The sequence below is a fragment of the Giraffa tippelskirchi genome, chromosome 11, assembly GCF_054371585.1.
Source record: "Giraffa tippelskirchi isolate mGirTip1 chromosome 11, T2T-mGirTip1v1.2.pri, whole genome shotgun sequence".
NCBI classification, from domain to species: domain Eukaryota; kingdom Metazoa; phylum Chordata; class Mammalia; order Artiodactyla; family Giraffidae; genus Giraffa; species Giraffa tippelskirchi.
This window is the reverse complement of record NC_137285.1, coordinates 113,235,252-113,256,162: the sequence shown is the minus strand read 5'-3', so window position 1 is coordinate 113,256,162 and position 20,911 is coordinate 113,235,252. Positions and strand designations below refer to the sequence as shown.

At 45.5% G+C, this 20,911-nt stretch overlaps 1 protein-coding gene across 4 annotated transcripts in view; it reads left to right on the top strand.

Annotated features, from left to right (window-relative positions):
* The window catches only part of SPON1 (spondin 1), a 460,458-nt gene that overhangs the window by 140,129 nt on the left and 299,418 nt on the right, over positions 1-20,911 (top strand). For 2 of the 4 annotated variants that reach the window (XM_081545082.1, XM_081545081.1), the window contains exon 1: positions 18,914-19,329. The exons of the other annotated variants lie outside the window; for them this stretch is intronic. In XM_081545082.1, the coding sequence (XP_081401208.1) occupies positions 19,092-19,329 (238 nt within the window). In that variant the 5' untranslated portion in view covers positions 18,914-19,091. Of the gene's footprint in view, positions 1-18,913; positions 19,330-20,911 lie in introns of those variants that run through there. 4 annotated transcript variants of the gene reach the window in all.

The following is a 20,911-nucleotide window of genomic DNA, read 5'->3' as shown; positions in this document are numbered from 1 at the left end:
AAAAGGCAGATCTCTGGCAAGGGAGATCCCTTCTCCAGAGGGGTTCTGACCCAGCCTGTTGGCCCCTGGGAGAGGCTGTAAGGCGTCAGGGGTCAGCACTTGTAGCTCTCGGTAGCTGTGCTCCTTCTGGAAATGCTGCTTCTCCTGCCCCACCCTAAACTCAGAGAAGGGATTTCAAGTGCAGAATGAGATGGAGAATTCTAGCTCTCTGACTTACAGGGGAATCACCTTGGGTGTCATCTATAAAATACACACGGAAATTCATGCCTTGCCATAGAGTTGTGAGAATGATGTGGAATTAACTGTGTAAGTGTCTGGTGTGGCTTCTGTACATCTTAGCTGCTCCCACATTGACATTCACAATAGGTGATCAGTGAACATCAGTTCTTCCTAATCTTTCCACCTATGTATTTGACTGAACTGGTGAATGGCAGTCAGGTTACAATTTTTATTTTGTCCAAAAAGGCAGGAACTCTTTATTTTGTTTATAGAAGGGAGGAACTCTTTGTTTTGCATTTCTTTAAAGAAAAAAGTCTTTCCAAAGGCTGCTGGGGTCCTCTGCTAAAGTAGAAAAATCCAGTCCAGCCCTCTGGTGTGGACTTAGCTCACTGCCTACCTGACATCCATTTCTCCTCCTTTCCCTACCTCCCTTTTACTCCCTCCTGCCTTATAGAACCTGAGTTCAGACAGATTTTTCTGCTCCTCCCTGGCCATAGGTTTTAAGGAAAGTAGCTCCCACCCCAGCTCCAAGAGAAGAATCTGTTCTAAACCAGAGTTTCTCCACAACAACACTATTGGTATTTTGTTTTAATTGGAGGATAAATTGCTTTCTAAGGTTGTGTTGGTTTCTGCCATACAACAACATGCATCAGTCATGCATAAATCTCCTCTCTCTTGAGTCTCCCTCCACCCACCCCTCTAGGTTGTCATAGAGCACTGGGTTCCCTATGTTATACAGCAGTTTCCCATTAGCTCTCTATTTTACACATGGTAGAGCACATACTAATACGTCAGTGCTACTCTCTCAATACATCCCACCCTCTCCTTCCCGGCCTGTGTCCACAAGTCTGTTCTCTATGTCACTACTGATATTTTACCTTGGATACTTTTTTCTTGTGGTAGAGGCTGACTTATGCATTTTAGGATGGTTTAGCAGCATCCCTGGCTTCTACCTACTAGATGCCAGCAACGCTCTCCCCACTCATGACAATCATATATGTCTTAAAACATTGCTAATGTCCCCTGGTGGGCAGGGGATGGGGGCACAAAATTATTCACAGAACTAGGGGTCTAAGTTGATCAGAGAGGCCCCATTACCCCTGCCAGTGTTTAATTTAGACATTGGTATGTGATACATTTCTGGTCAATAGAACTGAGAGGAAGTTTGCTGAGGCTTCTGAAAAAGGTTTTTTGCTTACTCTTAAAAGAGTAAGAATAGATAACTTCTCATTCTGCTGGGCATTTTGTGGTCTGGTTATAATGACCAGAATGGTAGTGGCCATCTTGTAATCATGAAAAACTAGCCTGAAGCCAAAGACTACTCACCAAAAAAATAGGCTTTTGAATTTGAGTCCTTGATAATGCCAATGAACTTCTGGATTAAACAAACCTGGAGTTCACCTCCTGTTATGAGAGATCATTCATTTGCTCATTCAACACATTTACTGGATGCCTACTATGTATGCAACTGCTATTGTCCTAGGAACTGGGGCCAGAGCAGTGAACAAGATGGATAGATTTCCTGCACTTAGGAAACTTGCATTCTAGTGAACTTAGTGCTTAAACTGATTTGAGATTCTTTATCACTTGTTGCCAAAGGCAACCAAATTAATACACCTACCAGATGCTAAAACTCTCAGCATCATTTCAGCCTTCAATGATACGCAGGAGGCTTTTTGTTTCTTCTGTCTGATTCCTATCTCCTTCTCTACACAGACCATTCCAAACCTTCTACACTTTCCTCAGACCTCTGACCACCAATGGCATTGACTTGGCTATTGAGCTCCTAACTTCCTGTTGTGCCCATAACACCTTGTGCAAACCAGTTTTGTTGCACATGTTCCACAATGTTGGATTGTCTGTTGATTTATCTTTGGAGGCTCTGAGTGCAGAAGAGTAGCTGGCTGGACTTAAGAGAAGGAGTCAAAGTTCTGAGCAATGCAGAGAAGCCTCAAGCAGAGACCCTCTGATATAATGTAGACTGAAGTCCTGACAGCTTTCTACTTTCCTTTTCCAGTTCCCTTGACTTCTTGCTACAGCTTAATAGAAGGAAACCCTTTTCTTGAACCAGCCTTAAGATTATCTCTGTTTCAGGGATCACCAAACTATGATCTGAGAGTCAAATCCAGTCTTCTGCCTCAGAAGCTAAGAATGGTTTTGGTGTCTTTAAATGGTTGAAAAAAGTCAAAAGAAGAGCTCTGTTTCATGTACTATGAAAATTATACATGAAATTGAAGTTTCAGTGTCCATCAACAAAGCTTTATTGGGACACAGCCACACTCACTAGCTTATTTGTTGTCTATTGCTGCTTTCATGCTAATGATGGCAGAGTTGAGTTGTGACAGAGACAATACAACCTATAAAGCTGAAAATACTCATTACCTGAAAAAGTTTGTCATTCCCTGCTCTATTTCACACAACAAAAAGAGACCTGCTTAATACATGTATTTTCTGAAATTAGAGATTATGAGGACCTTTAAAATACAGAATGCTAATAAGTCATTTAGTGTATTTCTGATTGGGTTTGAGGGAACCATCCTCTGCTCCTAGAAAACTAGTTAGAAGGCAAAAGCAGAGAAGGAATTTGGATTCAGCCTGGGAGAGAGATGGCTCACCCAGGAAATAATAAATTCAGGCAATTACTTCTTTTGTCAATTGTTTTCCAAATACATCCTGCTAAGGCTCCCCAGTGTTTCTGAATAGCGAACGTGACTACACAAATATGGTCAAGAAGTGCAGTCAGTCCACTCTGTACATACAGCAGAAACAAAACCCCAAGCTGTGCCTGCACTCTGAATGACTGAGAACTCCCTGTTGTATTTCCATGGTTGATTGAATTCATTAGTTTGTTCATATCTTAGATGCATTCATTCCATCTGCAAACATATATTGGGAATTGTGTAAGAAAGTTTGGAGACCAAACTGAGCAGAGACGTGCAAGAAATGTCAAGATTAACAAAACAGACTTTTTCTTCTTTCTGGAAGGATAATGAGGGCAGGGCTCAGTGTTTGTGGCTGAAGGAGGAGTGGGGAGGCAAGTGGACGACAGAGAGAAAATGGAGCTTGGCTTCCGTCTTTGTCGATGAGCGTGCTGTTTGGGCTGGAGCGGGTGAAACCAATATGGGCACAGGAGATCTGAAGTCCAGAAAACGTACTGGAAAACTGAGTTGCTCTGAATGAGGCCAAGTTTCCTGGACTAAACAAATTACCTACCTGGGCATGAAGACAAGTTGCCAACCAGATCACTGGCATGTTGACGGTGGAATCGTGGGGAATTCCGTAGTGCTGGAAATCAGAAAATTGTCAGAGAGCATCTTGATTCTGCATCTTGGAAGAAGATGGAGTCTTCAAGCTCTAGAGTGGTGGTGTGCATTTGGTCAGAATCCCAGGATAGATATATCACGAGGAAGCACATTTGTCCCTTAGAATCAAAACCCTTAAAGGCTAGCTTAACCAATTTAGAAACCTATTTTTCTCATTCCATGACCAGTCCTGAGGCAGGCATCGGTTTCGTTGCTCAAGGATATCAGTACTTCTGAGATTCACTTGGCCTTTCCCTCACTGTCTCCTCATGGTCCCAAGATGGCTCTTCCATGACTAGCATAAGTTTCTGTGTACCAGGCAGAAAGAAGGGGAAGATGAGCAAATCGATGCTGCCATCTCTTCCAGCCCAGCCCTTTAAGGGGCTTTCCCCCAGAGCTCTACCCAGCAACTTGTACCTATATCTCATGGGTCACAATGTTTCAGGTGGTCCACTAGTATCTGAAACAAGTGGAGAATGTAGTTTTTTTAGTTGGGTACATTGCTCCCTTCCCCTCAAAAGACCAGGGATTGGTCAGTAAAGGAGAGAAGGGTACTGGTTACACTAGTAGTTTCTCCAACAAGGATTTTCTAAGAAACAAGTTTAAACATTTAAAAAAAAAAAAAAAAAGAAAGAAAGTTGATTACTAGCTACTAGTAATGAGTTTGCAAAGAAATTTCCAAGCATATAACTCTTCTCTAATGAGTTTGTTAGTAAGCTGATAGAAAAAGGAAAGATGAGACATGTAGCAAATGCATTCATCATCAGCAAGGCATTTAATGAAGTCACTTGTAACGTCCTTATAGATAATAAGGAGAAATATGGATGGTGTGACAGCAGAGTAAGGTAGATTTACAACTGGTTGAAAGACTCAAAAGACTACTAATGAATAGTTCGTGTCAGCTCTGTAAGCAATAGCTTGTAGGACTGTGTTGTATTATTCTAATGAGTATCAGACTTATTAATAATAACAGTATTTATAACTGACAGAAGATTCAATCCTTGTCCCAGTCATGCTTCACATTAATTTCTGGGATGAGGATCTAGCAGACCTACACATAGTCTACAGACTTGATGGTGTAAATCTGGATGATAGAGTAAGAATCCAAAATTATGCATGTGGGCTGGAATGGTGGACTAAATAAGGTTGTTGTTGTTTAGTCGCTAAGTCATGTCCAGCTCTTTTGCGACCTTATGGACTATAGCCTGCCAGGTTCCTCTGTCCATGGGATTTCCCAGGGAAGAATGCTGGAGTGGGTTGCCATTTCCTCCTCCAGGGCATCTTCCTGACTCAGGGATCAAACCCAGGTCTTCTGTGCCTCCTGCGTTGGCAGGCAGATTCTTTATCGCTGAGCCACCTGGGAAGATACAGAGCCACCAGGGAAGCCCCTAAATAATATTAGCTATCATTTATTAAATATCTTCTGCCTGCCAAATAGGACACTAAATGTTTTCCATAGATACTCTTATCCTATGAAGAGTTCTGCAATTCTGCAATGTAGGTCTTCTTATTCTCTTCATTTTACAGATGAAAAAAACCAAGACTCCAAGAAGTTGAGTCACTTGCCTAATGCCACAGAGCTGGAAGGGAAAGAATTAGTCTTATCCTGGCATACTTACCTTCAAAACCTATTGTATTTTCCCTGTGTAATTCTGCTTTTCTATGCAAGTAAATGTAAACAGAACTGTATTTCAGGACAAAGCACCAGATAGGGAAGAAATAGGTTGGGGGAGGAAGCAAGTAAGAAAGAATTTGGAGGTTTTATTTTGCTGAAAGGTGTATGTGGATGTCTTTAACTTACTTGGAAATGCATCAAACAAATAAAAAGCACTGATGGACTGGTAGGGTGATACATGGGATTCCCTGGTAGCTCAGCTGATAAAGAATCTGCCTGCAATGCAGGAGATCCCAGTTCAATTCCTGGTTTGGGAAGATTCCCTGGAGAAGGGAACAAGCTACCCACTCCAGTATTCTGGCCTAGAGAATTCCATGGACTGTAAGATGGATTTGTTCTAAAGCAAGTGTAGTAAGATATTAGGTGTGGAATCTAGTCATGGATATGTGGGTGTTAATTGTAAAATTCTTCCAACATTTTTGTATGTTTGAAAATTTTCCTAATGAAATGAGGGATAAAGTCAATGTAAATTAATAGCATGATGTGGGCACATTTAGGTAGGGAGGATAGATTCTCTTCTTGGATAGCACAGCCAGACCTTAAACTCTGTATTCAGTTTGAGTGCTAGCCTTTCTGTGTTTGTGACAAGCTGTAATATTGCTCCTGGGAGAAAGAAGAGGGGGATGATGGGGTTCAAAAACCATGTCTAACCTGGAAAAGAGAAGAAAAGAGTACAATGTGGTAATTCTCAGAATATGCTTTAAAAGCTATGTATTAGTTACCTATTAATGTGTAACAAATTATATCAAAACTCAGTGGCTTAAAACAACATTTATTATTTTTTGGTTTCTGTAGGTTGGAAATTCTGAAGTGGCTCTATCTTGGGATCTCTTATGAGGTTACAAGCAGAATGTCAGTAGGGTCTGCAGTCATCTGAAGGCTTGGCTGGGGTTAGAAGATTCACTTCCAAGACAGCTCATTCATAGAGCAGGAGGTTTCTGTTCCTGTTTTGTAGGTCTCTCCAGAGGGTTGCAGGAGTGTCCTCATGTAATAGCAACTAACATCACCCAGAATGAGCTGTTAAGAGAGCAAGGACAAGTCGTTTCAGGACCTCATCTCTGAAACCCCACTCCATCACTTCTGTTTTAGTCTAGTCATTAGGGGTGAGTCTTCTTGCCTGAAGAATTCCATGGACAGAGGAGACTGGTGGGCTACAGTCCATGGGATCACAAAGAGTCGGACACGACTGTTGGACTGTCACTTCTAACACTTAGAAGTGAGTCACAGGGTCCAGCTCACCCTTAAAGGGAGGAAAATTAAACCCTCCCTTGTGAAGAAAGAAATGTTAAAAAATGTGTAGACGTATTTAAAAATCACCATAGTCTGCTTCTTGGAAGAGACTTAGGCTTGGTCTATAAGGATCCTAGGGAAGTAGTTCTCATTTCAACAGAGAGAAAATTTTCCTAATAGAGTTGTCTAAAAGAATGGGAAGGAGTTTTTCTTCACTTGAGAGATCCAAAAAGAATCTGAGCAGTTAACTGGAGCTGTGACATTCATTCTTTTATTCATCAAGTATCTCTAGAACATTTACTTAGAGTCACATTCTGTGGAAGAGCTGTTGATACAATAGTGGGAAGAACAGGTGGGCTGCCTGCACTCATGAAGTTTACACTGTCCTAAGAGAATGAACAAGCACATCAAATAATTACAGTTTGTGATGAGTGTTATGAAGGCAAAAAATAACTAGGCTACTATAATATCAACTAAGGTTGTAGGGAGATAATTTATTTATAGAGTTCATAAAAGAAAGAAATGCCTGAACAAGATCATCCTATAGATTCCTTCCAATATGATGGTGGCCTCTCATCCATTCCTTCATCTATTTTTTTTTATTCATTCAACAGACACTGAGTGTATACTATGTGCTGGGCACCGGGCAAGGTAAAAGTGATACAAAGTACACAAGGGTTCCTTTAAGGACCTTGGGGTCTTGTGAGAGATAACAAGATGCATACACAGATAGTGGTCCCATGGGGTAAGTGCTGCAGGAGTTAGGCACACAGCGCCTGCTGCACACAGGAAGGATAACCCTGCCTGGGGTGTTGGTGATGGCTTCTCAGAGATGCCATTTGAGCTATGTTTTTAAGGACAAGGAAGAGGACTGACAGTTAGCATAAGAACCTTTCTAAAAGGTCAGCATCCCAGATACCAGGGCTTATTAAGAAGAATGAAGGAATAGAGACAAAACTGAAATGTAAGTTTTATGAGTTAATGGAGCTTGATGAATGGGTGCGTTCTGTATTCTGGCTCTCATATCACTGCATTAAATGCACTGGGTTGACAAAGAAAATTCATTTCACGTTTGAATCTTCTCAAGAGAAACTCCAACACCACAGGCTCAGCACAGCTCTGCTCCTGTCACAGCAACTTCCCTTGTGGTTCCCTGCTCCAGACCAGGTAGCCCCCTCACCATTGTGCCATTGCTCCCTGCTCCTAGAGTCGGTGCTACTCAGGATGCCTTTCTCCCTCAGCCCTCCAAATCCAACCCCCTCCATCAACTCTCACTGTTTGCCTGATACTTTAGGACCACTCCTGCCTGCATGGATTTCTCCCCCTATGCAAGGAACACAGAGATCATTTGTCTTGGTTCTTAATTGGCCCTGAAATGTGTCTTGCAGATCTTCATGGGCTCTCAAATAGATTGTCACCTTGGGTGAACCAATCACCTAACTTCTCTATGCTTCAGTTTACTCATCTGCAAAATGGAGGTAATAAATCCACCCAGATTGTTACAAGGATTACATGAGTCCATATATGTGGAGCATTTAGATCACCACTGCCTGGCTCATTGTAAGCATGTTACGACTGTCCACTGTGATACTGTCCACTGTGTAATAGATGTGTCCACCTATTACAGGACAGGTGTGCCCACCTGTCCTTCAGGGATTTGATAAAGGGCTCAAAATTGTCAATGTCGCGACAGTCTGATGATGAATAAAATGTGTTCTATTCTTACTCCCTCTTACTTCTCAGACCAACAGACATGGTTCCAATTTTCTAAGAGAAATAATTTGGAGCTGAATTATGTTCTGGGGACTTTTTTTTCTAGGTCCTAGCTCTTTGGGTTCTGCATACAAAGTAACAGTTGGATGCAGCTTATTTAGAACCACAACCCAATCCATAAACCTGACACTCCAGCAATTATATTTTCCAGATTGGGAGAGGTGCAAAACTTGGGCCACGGCTAATTGGAAGACAAAGTCTTTTTTTTTTTTTTTTTAATTTGTAGCACATGGAAACTTCATTATGGTGGGAGGAGGAGGGGAGCATCTTTTCTTCTGCCCTGTTTTGGTTACTCCTATGTATTCCCTTATGCGTTAAATACCCTTTCTGGCCAATTCTGTCATCTTCTCTCACGCTCTGTTGTCTTTAACTGTGTCTCCTTCCCTCTTGTCTTCCTCATGTCAACAGGCTATAAGGATGTGAATCCATTTTCTCCTCTACTTTTTTCTCTCAATGACTTTCTCTAGGCTAGTCTTATGTGTGAGCAGAAGAGCTGCCAGTCAGCAAGCCCTGGAAGCTCCCCAAGACCACAGGTACGTGCTAGGTTATAGAGTCTAGAATCCACTTCTTTGGTTCATCCTAGGACAGCGTTGTGAATATCCACACATGTCATTTGATGAGCCTTATAGAGGACACAAGATTATTCTTTCTGTTAGCATGCTAGCAAGGGTATCAAATTGACCTGTTGGTTTGAAAATCAGAGCACGAAACAGAGCAACACAGGACAGCTAAGTTTTGAGAATCTTTCACGTGGAACTTGGGACACAAAACCTTAACAACTCCCAGGCCCCCAGCTCCCATCAGTCATCTGAGCTGGAAACCTATTGCCTTTGATAGTCTACTGTACATCCCCCTTTGAAGACCTCTTAAATGGGACATTGTTGTTATTCAGTCACTAAGTCATGTCCCACTCTGAGACTCCACGGACTGCAGGATGCCAGGCTTCCCTGTCCTTCAGTCTCTCCCAGAGTTTGCTCAGACTTGTGTCCACTGAGTCATTGATGCCATCCAATCATCTCATCCTCTGTCGTCCCCTTTTCCTCCTGCCCTCCATCTTTCCCAGCATCAGAGTCTTTTCCAGTGAGTCAGTTCTTCGCATCAGGTGCCAAAGTATTAGAGCTTCAGCTTTAGCATCAGTCCTTCCAATGAATATTCAGGATTGTTTTCTTTAGGATTGACTGGTTTGACCTCCTTGGTGTCCAAGGGACTCTCAAGAGTCTTCCCCAGTACCACAGTTTGAAAGCATCAATTCTTTGGTGCTCAGCCTTCTTTATGGTCCAACTCGCACATCCATACGTAACTACTGGAAAAATCATAGCTTTGACTATACAGACCTTTGTTGACAGAGTGATGTCTCTGCTTTTTAATACGCTGTCTAGGTTTGTCATATCTTTTCTTCCAAGGAGCAAGCATCTTTTAATTTCATGGCTGCAGTCACTGTCTGTAGTGATTTGGGAACCCAAGGAAACAGTCTGTCACTATTTCCACATTTTACCCATATGTTTGCCATGAAGTGATGGGACTGGACATTAGTTTTTTGAATGTTGAGTTTCAGGTCAGTGTTTCCTTGAGTTTATATCAATCACCTCATACCATCCACTACCCTTACCAGCCCACGGTTTCCCTTCTTGAATTCATTATCTCAGGAAATTATGCTACCATTGACGTCCCTCACATGGCCCATATGAGAGCCCTCACAGCCATCCCTGACTCCCTTCTCCCCTCCTGCACATTACCATGTACCTAGTCCTGTTCACCCTACCTCCTCAGCAACACTTCATGTCATTCCTTCCTCCCCAGCTTTAGCCCACGGCTCTCCTCTGGACTGATGTTAAAGCCTTTTAGCATATGTCCCTGCCCCCAAACTCTCACTAACCATCCATCTTTATCTGGTGCCACTGAAAAGGTCATTCTGTCACCCCAAGGACACATCCTGCCCTTTCACACCTCTCTGTCTTTATACTAGCTGTTCCCTCTGCTAAAATGCTTATTCCCCTTGTCCAATTGGCAAGTCCTTATCTATCTTTCAAAGAGGTGTTGAGTGGCTTTTCAGATGTTACCTTTTCCTAGGCTCTCACCCCAAGCAGAATTAGTCACTCTGCTCCGTGCTTTAATTAATACTATCTGATTTTTCATCTTAGAAATATCTGCTTTATCTGTCTCTGCAGCTTTTTGAAGGCAGGCATTTTGTCTTGTTTCTGTATCACTTTCCTCCCAGTTAATCAATAAATGTTTGTTGAATGAAAAGATTGAATTTCATAAAAATTCATTAAACACATAGTTCGTGCAGACACATTATTCTAAACACAGTGGAATGATGTTTGACTCATTATTCAGTGACTTTCTCGAAGAGCAAGCAATCTAGTCTACCATAGACCCAAGGAGGTGACCTTATGAGTGCCTTACTGAATATTACTGCATGTTCAGTTACTGTCACCAGGGGGCATTAGTGTGCCATGGTCATGTGGTCCAAAGTCTGAAGTTTCAGAACTTCAAAAAGGTGGCTGCACTTGGTGGGGGCTGTTAGATTTATAGCAAGCAAGCCACAGGGGAAATGTGGTCTGTGTCCACGTTCTGGACATAACTGGATTTGCAAGAGCTTGTTCTTGGGAGCTGCCCACAGCTGTACCTGGCATAGACTGTACTGCATTCATACGTGATACCCTCTCTAACTTATAAAGCCAAAGCAGGGAGACTGAGACATCTCCAGATTGGGACCAGGTCTACATCTTAGAAGAGCCCCCCCACTCCCCACCCCATACACACACACTGTGTGCTTCTCTTTAACTTCTTCCAGTGATGAACTTCCATTCAGCTGTACGATGACAGGGACCTTACTGATGGCTTTTGTCTACTTCAGTTCACACAAAGGCTATGATGAGGAGGTCTTATGTGACCTCTGTTGGAACAGTTTCAATAAAGACTCATGAGCTGTTGCCCAAGTTCCCTGCAAAGAAAAATGAATGGAAACCGGGAGAGCAGAGACAGCAAGGAAGAACAATTCTTTCAAAAGTCTGGCTCTGAGGCATACTGAGAGAACAGCTGGAGCGGGCAAGGAGGGCAGTGAAAGGCGTCACCTCAACCCGGCCCTCTACTCCTACCCCCATCCCGGGATGGGGGAGACTCACCCAGGTCTGCAAGCTGAGAATGTGGGCAGAAAGGGAAACTGAACTATGGGTGAGCCAGACAGAGGATCGTAACCAGACAAGGGTTCAGCAGAAGGCAGGAGAGGTTGAGGACAGGAACACAAGCAGGGGGTGAGTCTTGGAAGAATGGAAGAATAAAATCCCTTCTTTTAAGGCAAGAAGTGAACCTGGGTTTCACCAGAGTTTGGTCTGATGATAGAGGAGACAGCGGTTTGAGGAAATCATGCCCAATGTCCTTTCTTTGAGGGTGGAATAAGAGACCAGGTTACCCCCCAAAGAGTGAGAACAGCAAGAGTGCTATGACAGGCCTAAAGCATGACAAGGACTAGAAGGAAGAGAGAAAGCGCTATGAAGAACAGGAAAGGAAATTGGTTAAGAACTTTGGTTGAGAGTAGAATTCATGAGTTTGTAGAACAGCAATTGGAAGAGTTACCATGTATTTTTTGCAGCAGAGTTCAGAAGTCGGGGATAGTTCCATTGTTCTTCTTAGTTGATCTAGAAAAATAAAAAAGGAGACCTAATGAAGAGCGTTGGTGAGGCTATGGTTAAAATGGTTAAGCATGATGTCCAAATTGGATGGGGAAGGAACTGCCAACAAGATGGGCTGGGAAAATCAGAACTGATTAAGCAATTGGAGGTCTCAATGACATAGAGGGGTCAAGCAAGGGAGTGAGGCAATGGGACCGCTGAGAGTGGAATGAAAGAGGACCATTGGGAGCCATTATTTCCAAAGCTGAGGATGTTTCTGCAGGGGAGGGCTGTTGATATGGAAGGACCCAAGCTCTCTGGAATAGAGGAGGTTAGAGGGATGGTTGAGTATCATTAAAGACTCTCTAGTTTCCAAAGACGATAGCACAAGTGAGGATGGGCAGGAAGCCATTGCAGAGTTCTTTGTGGCTGCAGGGAGTGACCTGAGGCTATAGCTGATGGAGGTAGGGTGACGGAGGATGAAGGAGTGTAAATTCGATATTGTGAGCTTTCAAGTGAGAGGGACTTTTGAAGTCTATTCTAGGATGCTGTTCTGGATGAAGCAGTGAAAAGTAGGTAAAGTGCTACGGAGAGTAGAAGGAAAGGTAAAACTGAAAGGAGACCAAAGAACTGGAGAGTGTAATTATGTACAATTTGACCAATGCCTGGAACATAACAGATGCTGGATAAACTCTCTTCAGTTAATATCTTTTGCTTTTAGAATTTTAAAAAATTGTATTTTTATATTCACTGTCCATAACTTGGACTCAGAATCTACTGGCTTCCTGTGGACAGCTTCTGGACTTTTCTTCATGACAGATCACAGATAGGTTGTTCAGTGCAATTCAGCTTTCTTCATTCATTGTCCATTTACTTTCTTTTTAAAAAAACCCCTTTCCATAAAATTTCTGAGTATACCTCTATGAGTTATAGGAACAAAGACATAACATTTCTGGATTCTCGTTCTATATTAATAACAGTACCAATTTTTTTGTGAATCACTTGGAAGTTTATAAATTGTTATCTCAGTTATTTGTTTATTTCTCAAAACCCCAGGCAGTAGGCAGGGTGGGTATTACTATTTCCCAGTTTTGTACATAAGCAATTTAGACAGGAACCGTGAGCTCCCCAGATCACTCAGCTTCACAGCCAGAACGTGGGAAAGCCAGACGGACGCCTTACACCTCAAGTCTGAATTATAAGCTGCGGTTCCCTAAACTGAAGTTTAAATTTGTTCAAAGTGCAGATTCAATAGGTCTGGGATGGAGTTTTGGAATTTGCATTTGAGAGCAAACATCTGAGGCTTGTGTTTCAATGACCATACTCAGAAAAACAGTAATCTAGAAACTTCTTTTTCCCCTCTCTCTTAGAAAAAAAGAGAGGCTGATCTCACCTCTTACCAATCAAAGGAGTTTTTTCTTTTTTTTTTTTTTTCTCTTGGAGAAGTGGAGCCCCCAGCTCTTCTCTTCTGTGACCTACCCACACACACTGATAAAGTTAATTATCTGCCCTGGCTAAATGACTTTCCCTAGCAACAGCCTAGCAACTAACATCAGCTCTGCCTTAGGCTACAAAACTGGAAAGAGATTTCTTGAAGTCCAGTGTATTTTACAACAGAACGAAACATCTGAACAGGAAATTAAACAGAAAGTAAACTGGACTCATTGCTAGGAGATGAGACATAGACATACGAGACAGTTCACAACAATCTACTGAACACAATAGTCAAAATAAGAAACTTTTTTCTCGCAAGTTCTACTGAAGTCTGGAGGAGAGATTTCATCCTATGGAGGAGAAGAGAATTTCAATGGGCAGGAGGAGGGAAGACATCCTAGGTGATGGGAAAGCTATAAACCAAGTTTGCCAATTCTGAAAGTGGGGAATACAGGGGATCCAGCTGGGGAGCACTGAGAGCTCAGTCTGGAATCTATGACCAGATCATGGAGGGCCTTGAAGTTCACTTGAAGAACTTGGGCTGCATCAGAGGGTCCTGGGAGGCTGTTATTCACAGAACAAATACTTATGGAGCCAGGCACCATGATGTGCACAGAGGACACAGTAGTGAGCCCCAGAGACAGTCCCTCCCCTTATGGATACTGGAATCTAGTGATGGAGGCAGACAGTGAACAAACACCAAATGTAAAAGTTAAACATAAAAGTGACTATATAATTATAACACAACACTTCCCTGGTGGCTGGTAAAGAATCTGCTTGCAATGTGGGAACCCTAGGTTTGTTCCCTGGGTTGGGAATATCCCCTGGAGAAGGGAAGATAATTATGAATCTTGAGAATATTAAGAGAAAGATATCAAGTTCCAGAAGGGCAGGACCTATTCAGAGAAATCTGGAAGGACTTCTCTGGGGAAGCAGTTTTGCACTGAGATCTGAAGGATGCGTAGAAGTTGGTCGGGAGAGGATGGTGGGTGGGAGAGATGAAAGCACTGGATTCTAGGCAGAGAGAACCACAGACAAAAGCTCATAAAACTGAAAAGCCATGGTGGCCAGAGATCATGAGAGAAGGGGCACATGGCCTTGAGAGGCAGATCAAGCAGGGCCTCAGAGGCCGCGTTAAAGATTCTTTATTTTTAGAGCCCCGAAAAGCCAGTGAAAAGGATTTTCACTGAGGGATTGACATTCTAGTCTGCATTTTAAAAAGGATCACTCAGACTTCAGTTCAGAAGATGGACTAGAGGAGAGAAAGAGTAGACATGGGCAGCCCAATTAGGAAGCTGAGAGATGATGACATCTCAGACTGGTGTGGTGCCAGAGGAGATGGCAAAAAGTGGACACATCTTAGAGGGAATTGGAAGCCAGTGACTTGCTGACAGATTTAACCCGTGGAGAGAGCACAGCAGTCTGACCGGACAATAGAGCCGAGTTAGGGAAGTTTAGCTTCGGTAGAGGAACTGCAGCTCCACGGGCTGCTCAGAGCCTGCTGTCATAGCCCCAAAGCTGGGGCCACAACTGCATAGAGGGAAGAACCCCATTTTGATGTTGATGAGGCCTGTTTTGAATCCTGGTTCTTTTATTCCTTATTAGCCATGGTACCCAGACAATAAGGGGCTTCCCTGATAGCTCAGTTGGTAAAGGATCCGCCTGCAATGCTGGAGACCCTGGTTCAATCCCTGGGTTGGGAAGATCCACTGGCGAATGGATAGGCTACCCACTCCAGTATTCTTGGGCTTCCCTGGTGGCTCAACTGGTAAAGAATCTACCTGCCAATGCAGGAGAGGCAGGTTCAACCCCTGGGTCAGGAAGATCCCCTGGAGCAGGCAATAGCAACCGACTCCAGTATGTTTGCCTGGGAAATCCCAATGGACAGAGGAGCCTGGCGGCTACAGTTCAAGGGGTTGCAAAAGAGTAAGACACCACCTAGCGACTGAACAACAACAAACTGAAAAATAGCAGAGGGGATGGGGCCTCCTACCTCACATGGTTTTCCTGTCAATGTAGAATGAGAAGTTAAACTATTCTGTCCCTCCCTGCTCCATTTCCGCCCACCTCCATGTTAGATTTGAATATGCTGATTTATATGGAAAGACTTTGAAGAACACGTAACTGAGCTATTGGATGTAAAATAAGCTCCATGAAGACAGGAGCCACATTTTATTTATTTTGGTAGTTTCCTGTCCTCTGAGATAAGATTGGGTACAGTCTCCTGAACAACTTAGTTTGTAGTGTTTGTATCACCATTATAATTGAAAAAGATTCCTGTAACTATGTAGTTAATATCTGCCTCTCCCCTAGATTGTAAAATCCACAAAGGCAAGTAATTTATTTGTCATGTGTCCCAGTAGAGAGCATGTGGAGCACATTGGACATGACTGAATGAATGAATTTTTGTTCCCTCTGGAATCCACTACTCAGCACAGAGTTGGCCCCAAATCTGAACTCAAGGACAGCACCGTGGAGTCTATGTGAAACCTGAGCTGGTCCAGCCATGATGGAGATAATTCACTCAGGACACAGAAGTGAATTTGAATGTCAACTCTGTAAAGGAATGCTGCTAGCTGGAGCAGGTGCTGCTAAGAGTCAAGGAGAGTCAGGCTGAGGAAAGAGCATAATTGACTTCTGCCAAGGGACACTGCCAGGGACCTCTGAGAGAAGGTGCCCTCTTAATCGTGGCAGGGAGAGTCCAGCACATGGACTGGGGGCAGGCAAGGAGGAATGGAGGCCTCCGATGCAGATGGCTCCTCTGGGCTGTTTGTTAGTGATGTCAAAGAGAAAAACTTGACCTGGAAAGCAAAGAAGATTGCTTTTTAAATGCAGGCTCTTGAGGTGTGTTGACAGACCAGGGGAAGGAGAGGGTGCTTAACCAAAGCTGCTTTTCTTTTTTTTTTTCAGTTTTCTTTCTTTATTTATTTTACTTTACAATATTGTATTGGTTTTGCCATACATTGACATGAATCCACCATGGGTGTTCCCTATCCTGAACCCCCCTCCCACCTCCCTCCCCATCCCATCCCTCTGGGTCATCCTGGTGCACCAGCCCTGAGCACCCTGTATCATGCATCGAACCTGGACTGGCGATTCGTTTCACATATGATAATTTACGTGTTTCAGTGCCATTCTCCCATATCATCCCAACCTTGCCCTCTCCCACAGAGTCCAAAAGACTGTTCTATACATCTGTGTCTCTTTTGCTGTCTCACATACAGGGTTATCATTACCATCTTCCTAAATTCCATATATATGCGTTAGTATACTGTACTGGCGTTTTTCTTTCTGGCTTATTTCACTCTGTATAGTGGCTCCAGTTTCATCCACCTCATTAAACTGATTCAAATGTACTCTTTTTAATGGCTGACAAAGCTTCTGAGAGTGTTTAGGGTGCTTGAGCACACTGAGGGCAGGCAGAGGCATGACCGGCATCCCCAGGAGAGATTTGATCTCCATTAGTGTGATACCCAGGGCCAGACCCACCTGTTGAGCCTGGAGGTGGAGGTCAGGCCCAGTATTTTGTATGCCTTTTAACTCAGTTCAGTTGCTCAGTCATATTCGACTCTGCGACCCCATGGACTGCAGCATGCCAAGCTTCCCTGTCCATCACCAACTCCCGGAGCTTGCTCAAACTCATGTCCATTGAGTTGGTGATGCCATCCAACCATCTCATCCTCTGTTGTCCCCTTCTCCTCCTGCCTTGGGACTGGCTGCCATGATCTTAGTTTTCTGAATGATGAGAACGTTAAATGTCATTTAACTCTAGCACCCTCTAGAGTAAGGCTATATTAGCCCACAGGCATACACGCACCCTTTCTGAGCGGGAATCTGAAGGTTGGAGAGGTTAAATAACTTGCTCAAGTCTCACAGTGGGTGAGTGGCAGGACTAATTTTTTGTTTGCTTGCTTTTTTATTTTTAATTGGAAGATGATTGCTTTACAATATTGTATTGGTTTCTGCCATACATCAGCATGACTCAGCTATAGGTATATATATGTCCCCTCCCCCTTGAACCTCCTTCCCACCTCCGACCCCATTCCACTCCTCTAGGCTGTCACAGCAGCAGGTTGAACTCCCTGTGTAATACAGCAGACTCTTCTGGCTGTCTGTTTTATATATGGTAATGTATATGTTTCAGTGTTACTCTCTCAATTCATCCCACTCTCTCCTTCCCCCATTGTATCCACAAGTCTGTTCTCTATGTCTGCATTTCCATTGTTGTCCTGCAGATAGGTTCATCAGTACCATTTTTCTAGATTCCTTATATATATATGTTAATATACGATATTTGTTTTCTCTATCTGACTTACTTCACTCGTATAATAGGCTCTAGGAGTAATGTTTGATTCAGGTCTGTCCCCAAGGAAACACTGGGAGAGATTCTTGCACCTGGCTTTCTCTGTCTGGCTTTGGGGTTGGTGCCTGAGGCTCTGGCCAGTGAGCACTCAGGCTCAGCTCCTCTCCAAACATCTGTCACCGGGGACTGGGAACCTGAACTAAAGTCTAAGCCAAGAAAACACAAGCTTTTCTTTGAAACTTTCAAAATCTCTTTCCAGGGCTCTATGAGGACTCCCCTGGGCTCTGGGCACTTTTGTCATTGTGGACTTCTTCCTTCATAAAACAACAGTAAACATTATATTTTATGACTGTAAATCTAAATACAAATAAATTAGTACTATATAGTAAAATATTTTATTAGACCTAAATATTTTTTTTCTTTTGATTTTAAAGAGAACATTTTCAGGAATCGCCAAAAGTATTACAAGCTGTAGCACTGTGCCTACGGGGGCCAAGGGATGAATCATTCTTGCTCTTTTCCATCCATCAGTCTGACCTGTTCCAACACGCTATGAGAAGGGCAATAAAGTCAGATAGCCGTGGCATCTGACCCTGACTTAACTGGTCAAAAGCCTCAGTTTGCTCCTCTGTAAAATGAATGAAAGTAATGTCACATTTATTGTGTGCAGTGAGAGTGGAGAAGGTGAGCAGATGTAAGTAAACCTCCCAGAATATCGCCAGGCACAGAGTAGTGAGTGATAGCCGCTAGTTGGGTTCGACCCTTTGCGACCCCAAGGACTGTAGCCTGCCAGGCTCCTCTGTCCATGGAATTCTCCCAGCAAGAATACAGGAGTGGATTGCCATTTCCTTTTACAGGAGATCTTCCCGACCCAGGGATCGAACACAGGTCTCCTGTGTTGCAGGCAGATTCTTTACCATCTGAGCCACCAGGGAAGCCTACTATTAAGAGACATTTCTAAGTATAAAGACAGATCAACTTTAAAAGTATCAGCAGATACACGCTTTATCTTATAAGCTATAGACAGTACATTAGAATATGGCACAGAGTAGGTGTGCAGCAAAAGTTAGTTCTCAGTCTATCCCTCCTTGGAACACCCACCTCCACAGGGTCCAGGGGGTTGGGGTGGCAGCCTCGTGGTGGGACAGAGCCCGCAGTGTCCCTGGACCCTATGATTTCCTTGCCAGACCTTGGGAATTCAGCGTCGCAAAATAAACACCACCGCGCCGCTAATCGCCAGCTCAGAAACAAAACAGCGCTGCGCTGGGGATCTGGGCAAAATCAGCCCTCCCTCCTCCTCCTCCTTCGCCGCCGCCCTCCCTTCCTCGCGCTGCTCGGCTTGCTCAGCTCTGCTCAGCGCAGCGCAGCTCAGCTCGGCAGCCGCCAAGCCCAGGCAGCACGCTCTCCCAGTCGCCAGCACCAGCTCGGAGCTCCGCTCGCTGCCTGGGCTCTGCCAGGTCTCGTTTCCGCGGGGACCCCTTCGGGCAGGAGTCGTGTGGCGAGAGCCAGCGGCCAGGGCACAAAGTTGGGGGCCCGCTAGGATGAGGCTGTCCCCGGTGCTCCTGAGGCTGAGCCGGGGTCCAGCGCTGCTGGCCCTGGCGCTGCCCCTGGCGGTGGCGCTGGCCTTCTCCGACGAGACCCTGGACAAAGTGCCCAAGTCGGAGGGCTACTGCAGCCGCATCCTGCGCGTCCAGGGCACGCGGCGCGAGGGCTACACCGAGTTCAGCCTCCGCGTGGAGGGCGAGCCCGACTTCTATAAGCCGGGAACCAGCTACCGCGGTAAGTGGCCCGCCGTGGTGTTGGGGGCGCGGGACCTGGCCCCCGAAGGGCGCTGACCGCGCGGTGCCGGAGGAGGGCGCATGGTTCCCAGGCGCACGGTGCCAGCGCAGCCCGCCGAGGGCCCTTCTGTCCTGGATGCCCTGTCCTTTCAGCTCCTAGCCAGTGTCCGGCGCCGTCGCGGGGCCGCAGCCAGGAGATGCAGCCTCCAAGTCTGAAGCGTGGTTCCCGGGTGTGGGCCGGCGCTGAACGACGCGTCACTCTGGCCTGGCTTCTACCCCGGCCGGTTCCAGGAGAGCCGTGGAGACTCGCCTTTCTCCAGATCCGTCTCTGGGGTCGAGGGGACCCTGGCTTCTCTTAGTCTGGTCCTAGGCAGGGTGGTGACTCCGGCTTTCCCCACTCCCATCCCTGAAGGAGAGGAAACCAGCTTTTCGCAGACCGGCCCCCAGTGGGACGGTCATTCCAGCTTCCCCAGACGGATCCCTGCAAAAGAAGGGACTTAGGCTTCTCCCCTAACTGGTCCTAGAGCAGGGGGAGGAGAGGAGAAGAGCCTGAAGCTTTTCGGAAGGGTGCCTGGAAAGAACTCCAAATTATTCTTTGACGGTCCCAGGCGAGGGAGAAGACCCTGGATTTCTAGGACAGGCTCCCAGCGGACTGGGAGCTCTAGGCAGTTTCGAACAGGGGAGAGGAATCCAATCAAGACCGAAAGGGAAGCCCAGATTCCCGAGGCCTGCTCCCTGGAGGCCAGAGCTGCTCCTGCAACCCCAGGTCTCAGTACCCCCAGAAAAGCAGTCCCTAAGCTCCTCAGCTGACAGCCGGCTTTCGGGAGCGCGGAGAGGGGATGCCCAAAGCAAGTGAGCACCTCCCTGGCCTGACAGGCAGGTCGACCAGCACAGACCTGAAGACCCCTGACGCCATGCCCAGAGCCCAGAGCCCCTCTCTTAAGCCGGGTCAGTTCCCCATCCATCTTTTCCCTGCCGTTCTCCAGTCAGGAGCCAGGACACCAGGCAGGGAAGGAAGCCTGCCTAGCCTCACCGGGGGGCCCGCGGGCGGAGAGTGACAGGGCACGTGTCCCTTCACCCCTGGCTCTTCATAAGCCAATTCTGGGGCTAAGCAAGGAAGAGAGGGGCTTTGGGGCATCGTGGGGGCAAACGGGCCCACAGCCACCGCCCTTCCATCCCCACTTTCCCCGTTCCTAAGCGTCGCGAGAGGAAGCTATAGGGGCAACATTGGAGAAAGTTTGGGGTAGTGACAGCTGGATCCCGAGTTACACAGGCGACCAGAACCAGGGACCACCCTTCCCAGAATGCTTCTCCCATTTTTCTGGGTTTGTGTTCCTGATTTCTCTCCGCCTGGAGCTACCCAGAGCGTAGTCCGCTCGTGGACGCGCTGCATGCCTGGCGGGCAGCCCTTGCAAGCCCGCACGGCTAGGCGGGGTGGGGGGTACTCTGCGCAGAAGGGTGGGGGTGGGGGTGGGGTGGAGAACACCCGGCCCAGCCCCCAGGGAGCTGACAGCTGGTTGGCCCGGCTGCCCAGCAAGCCGAACCTACATGCGGTTGCAGCCTCTTCCCCCTAGCTGGGAAAC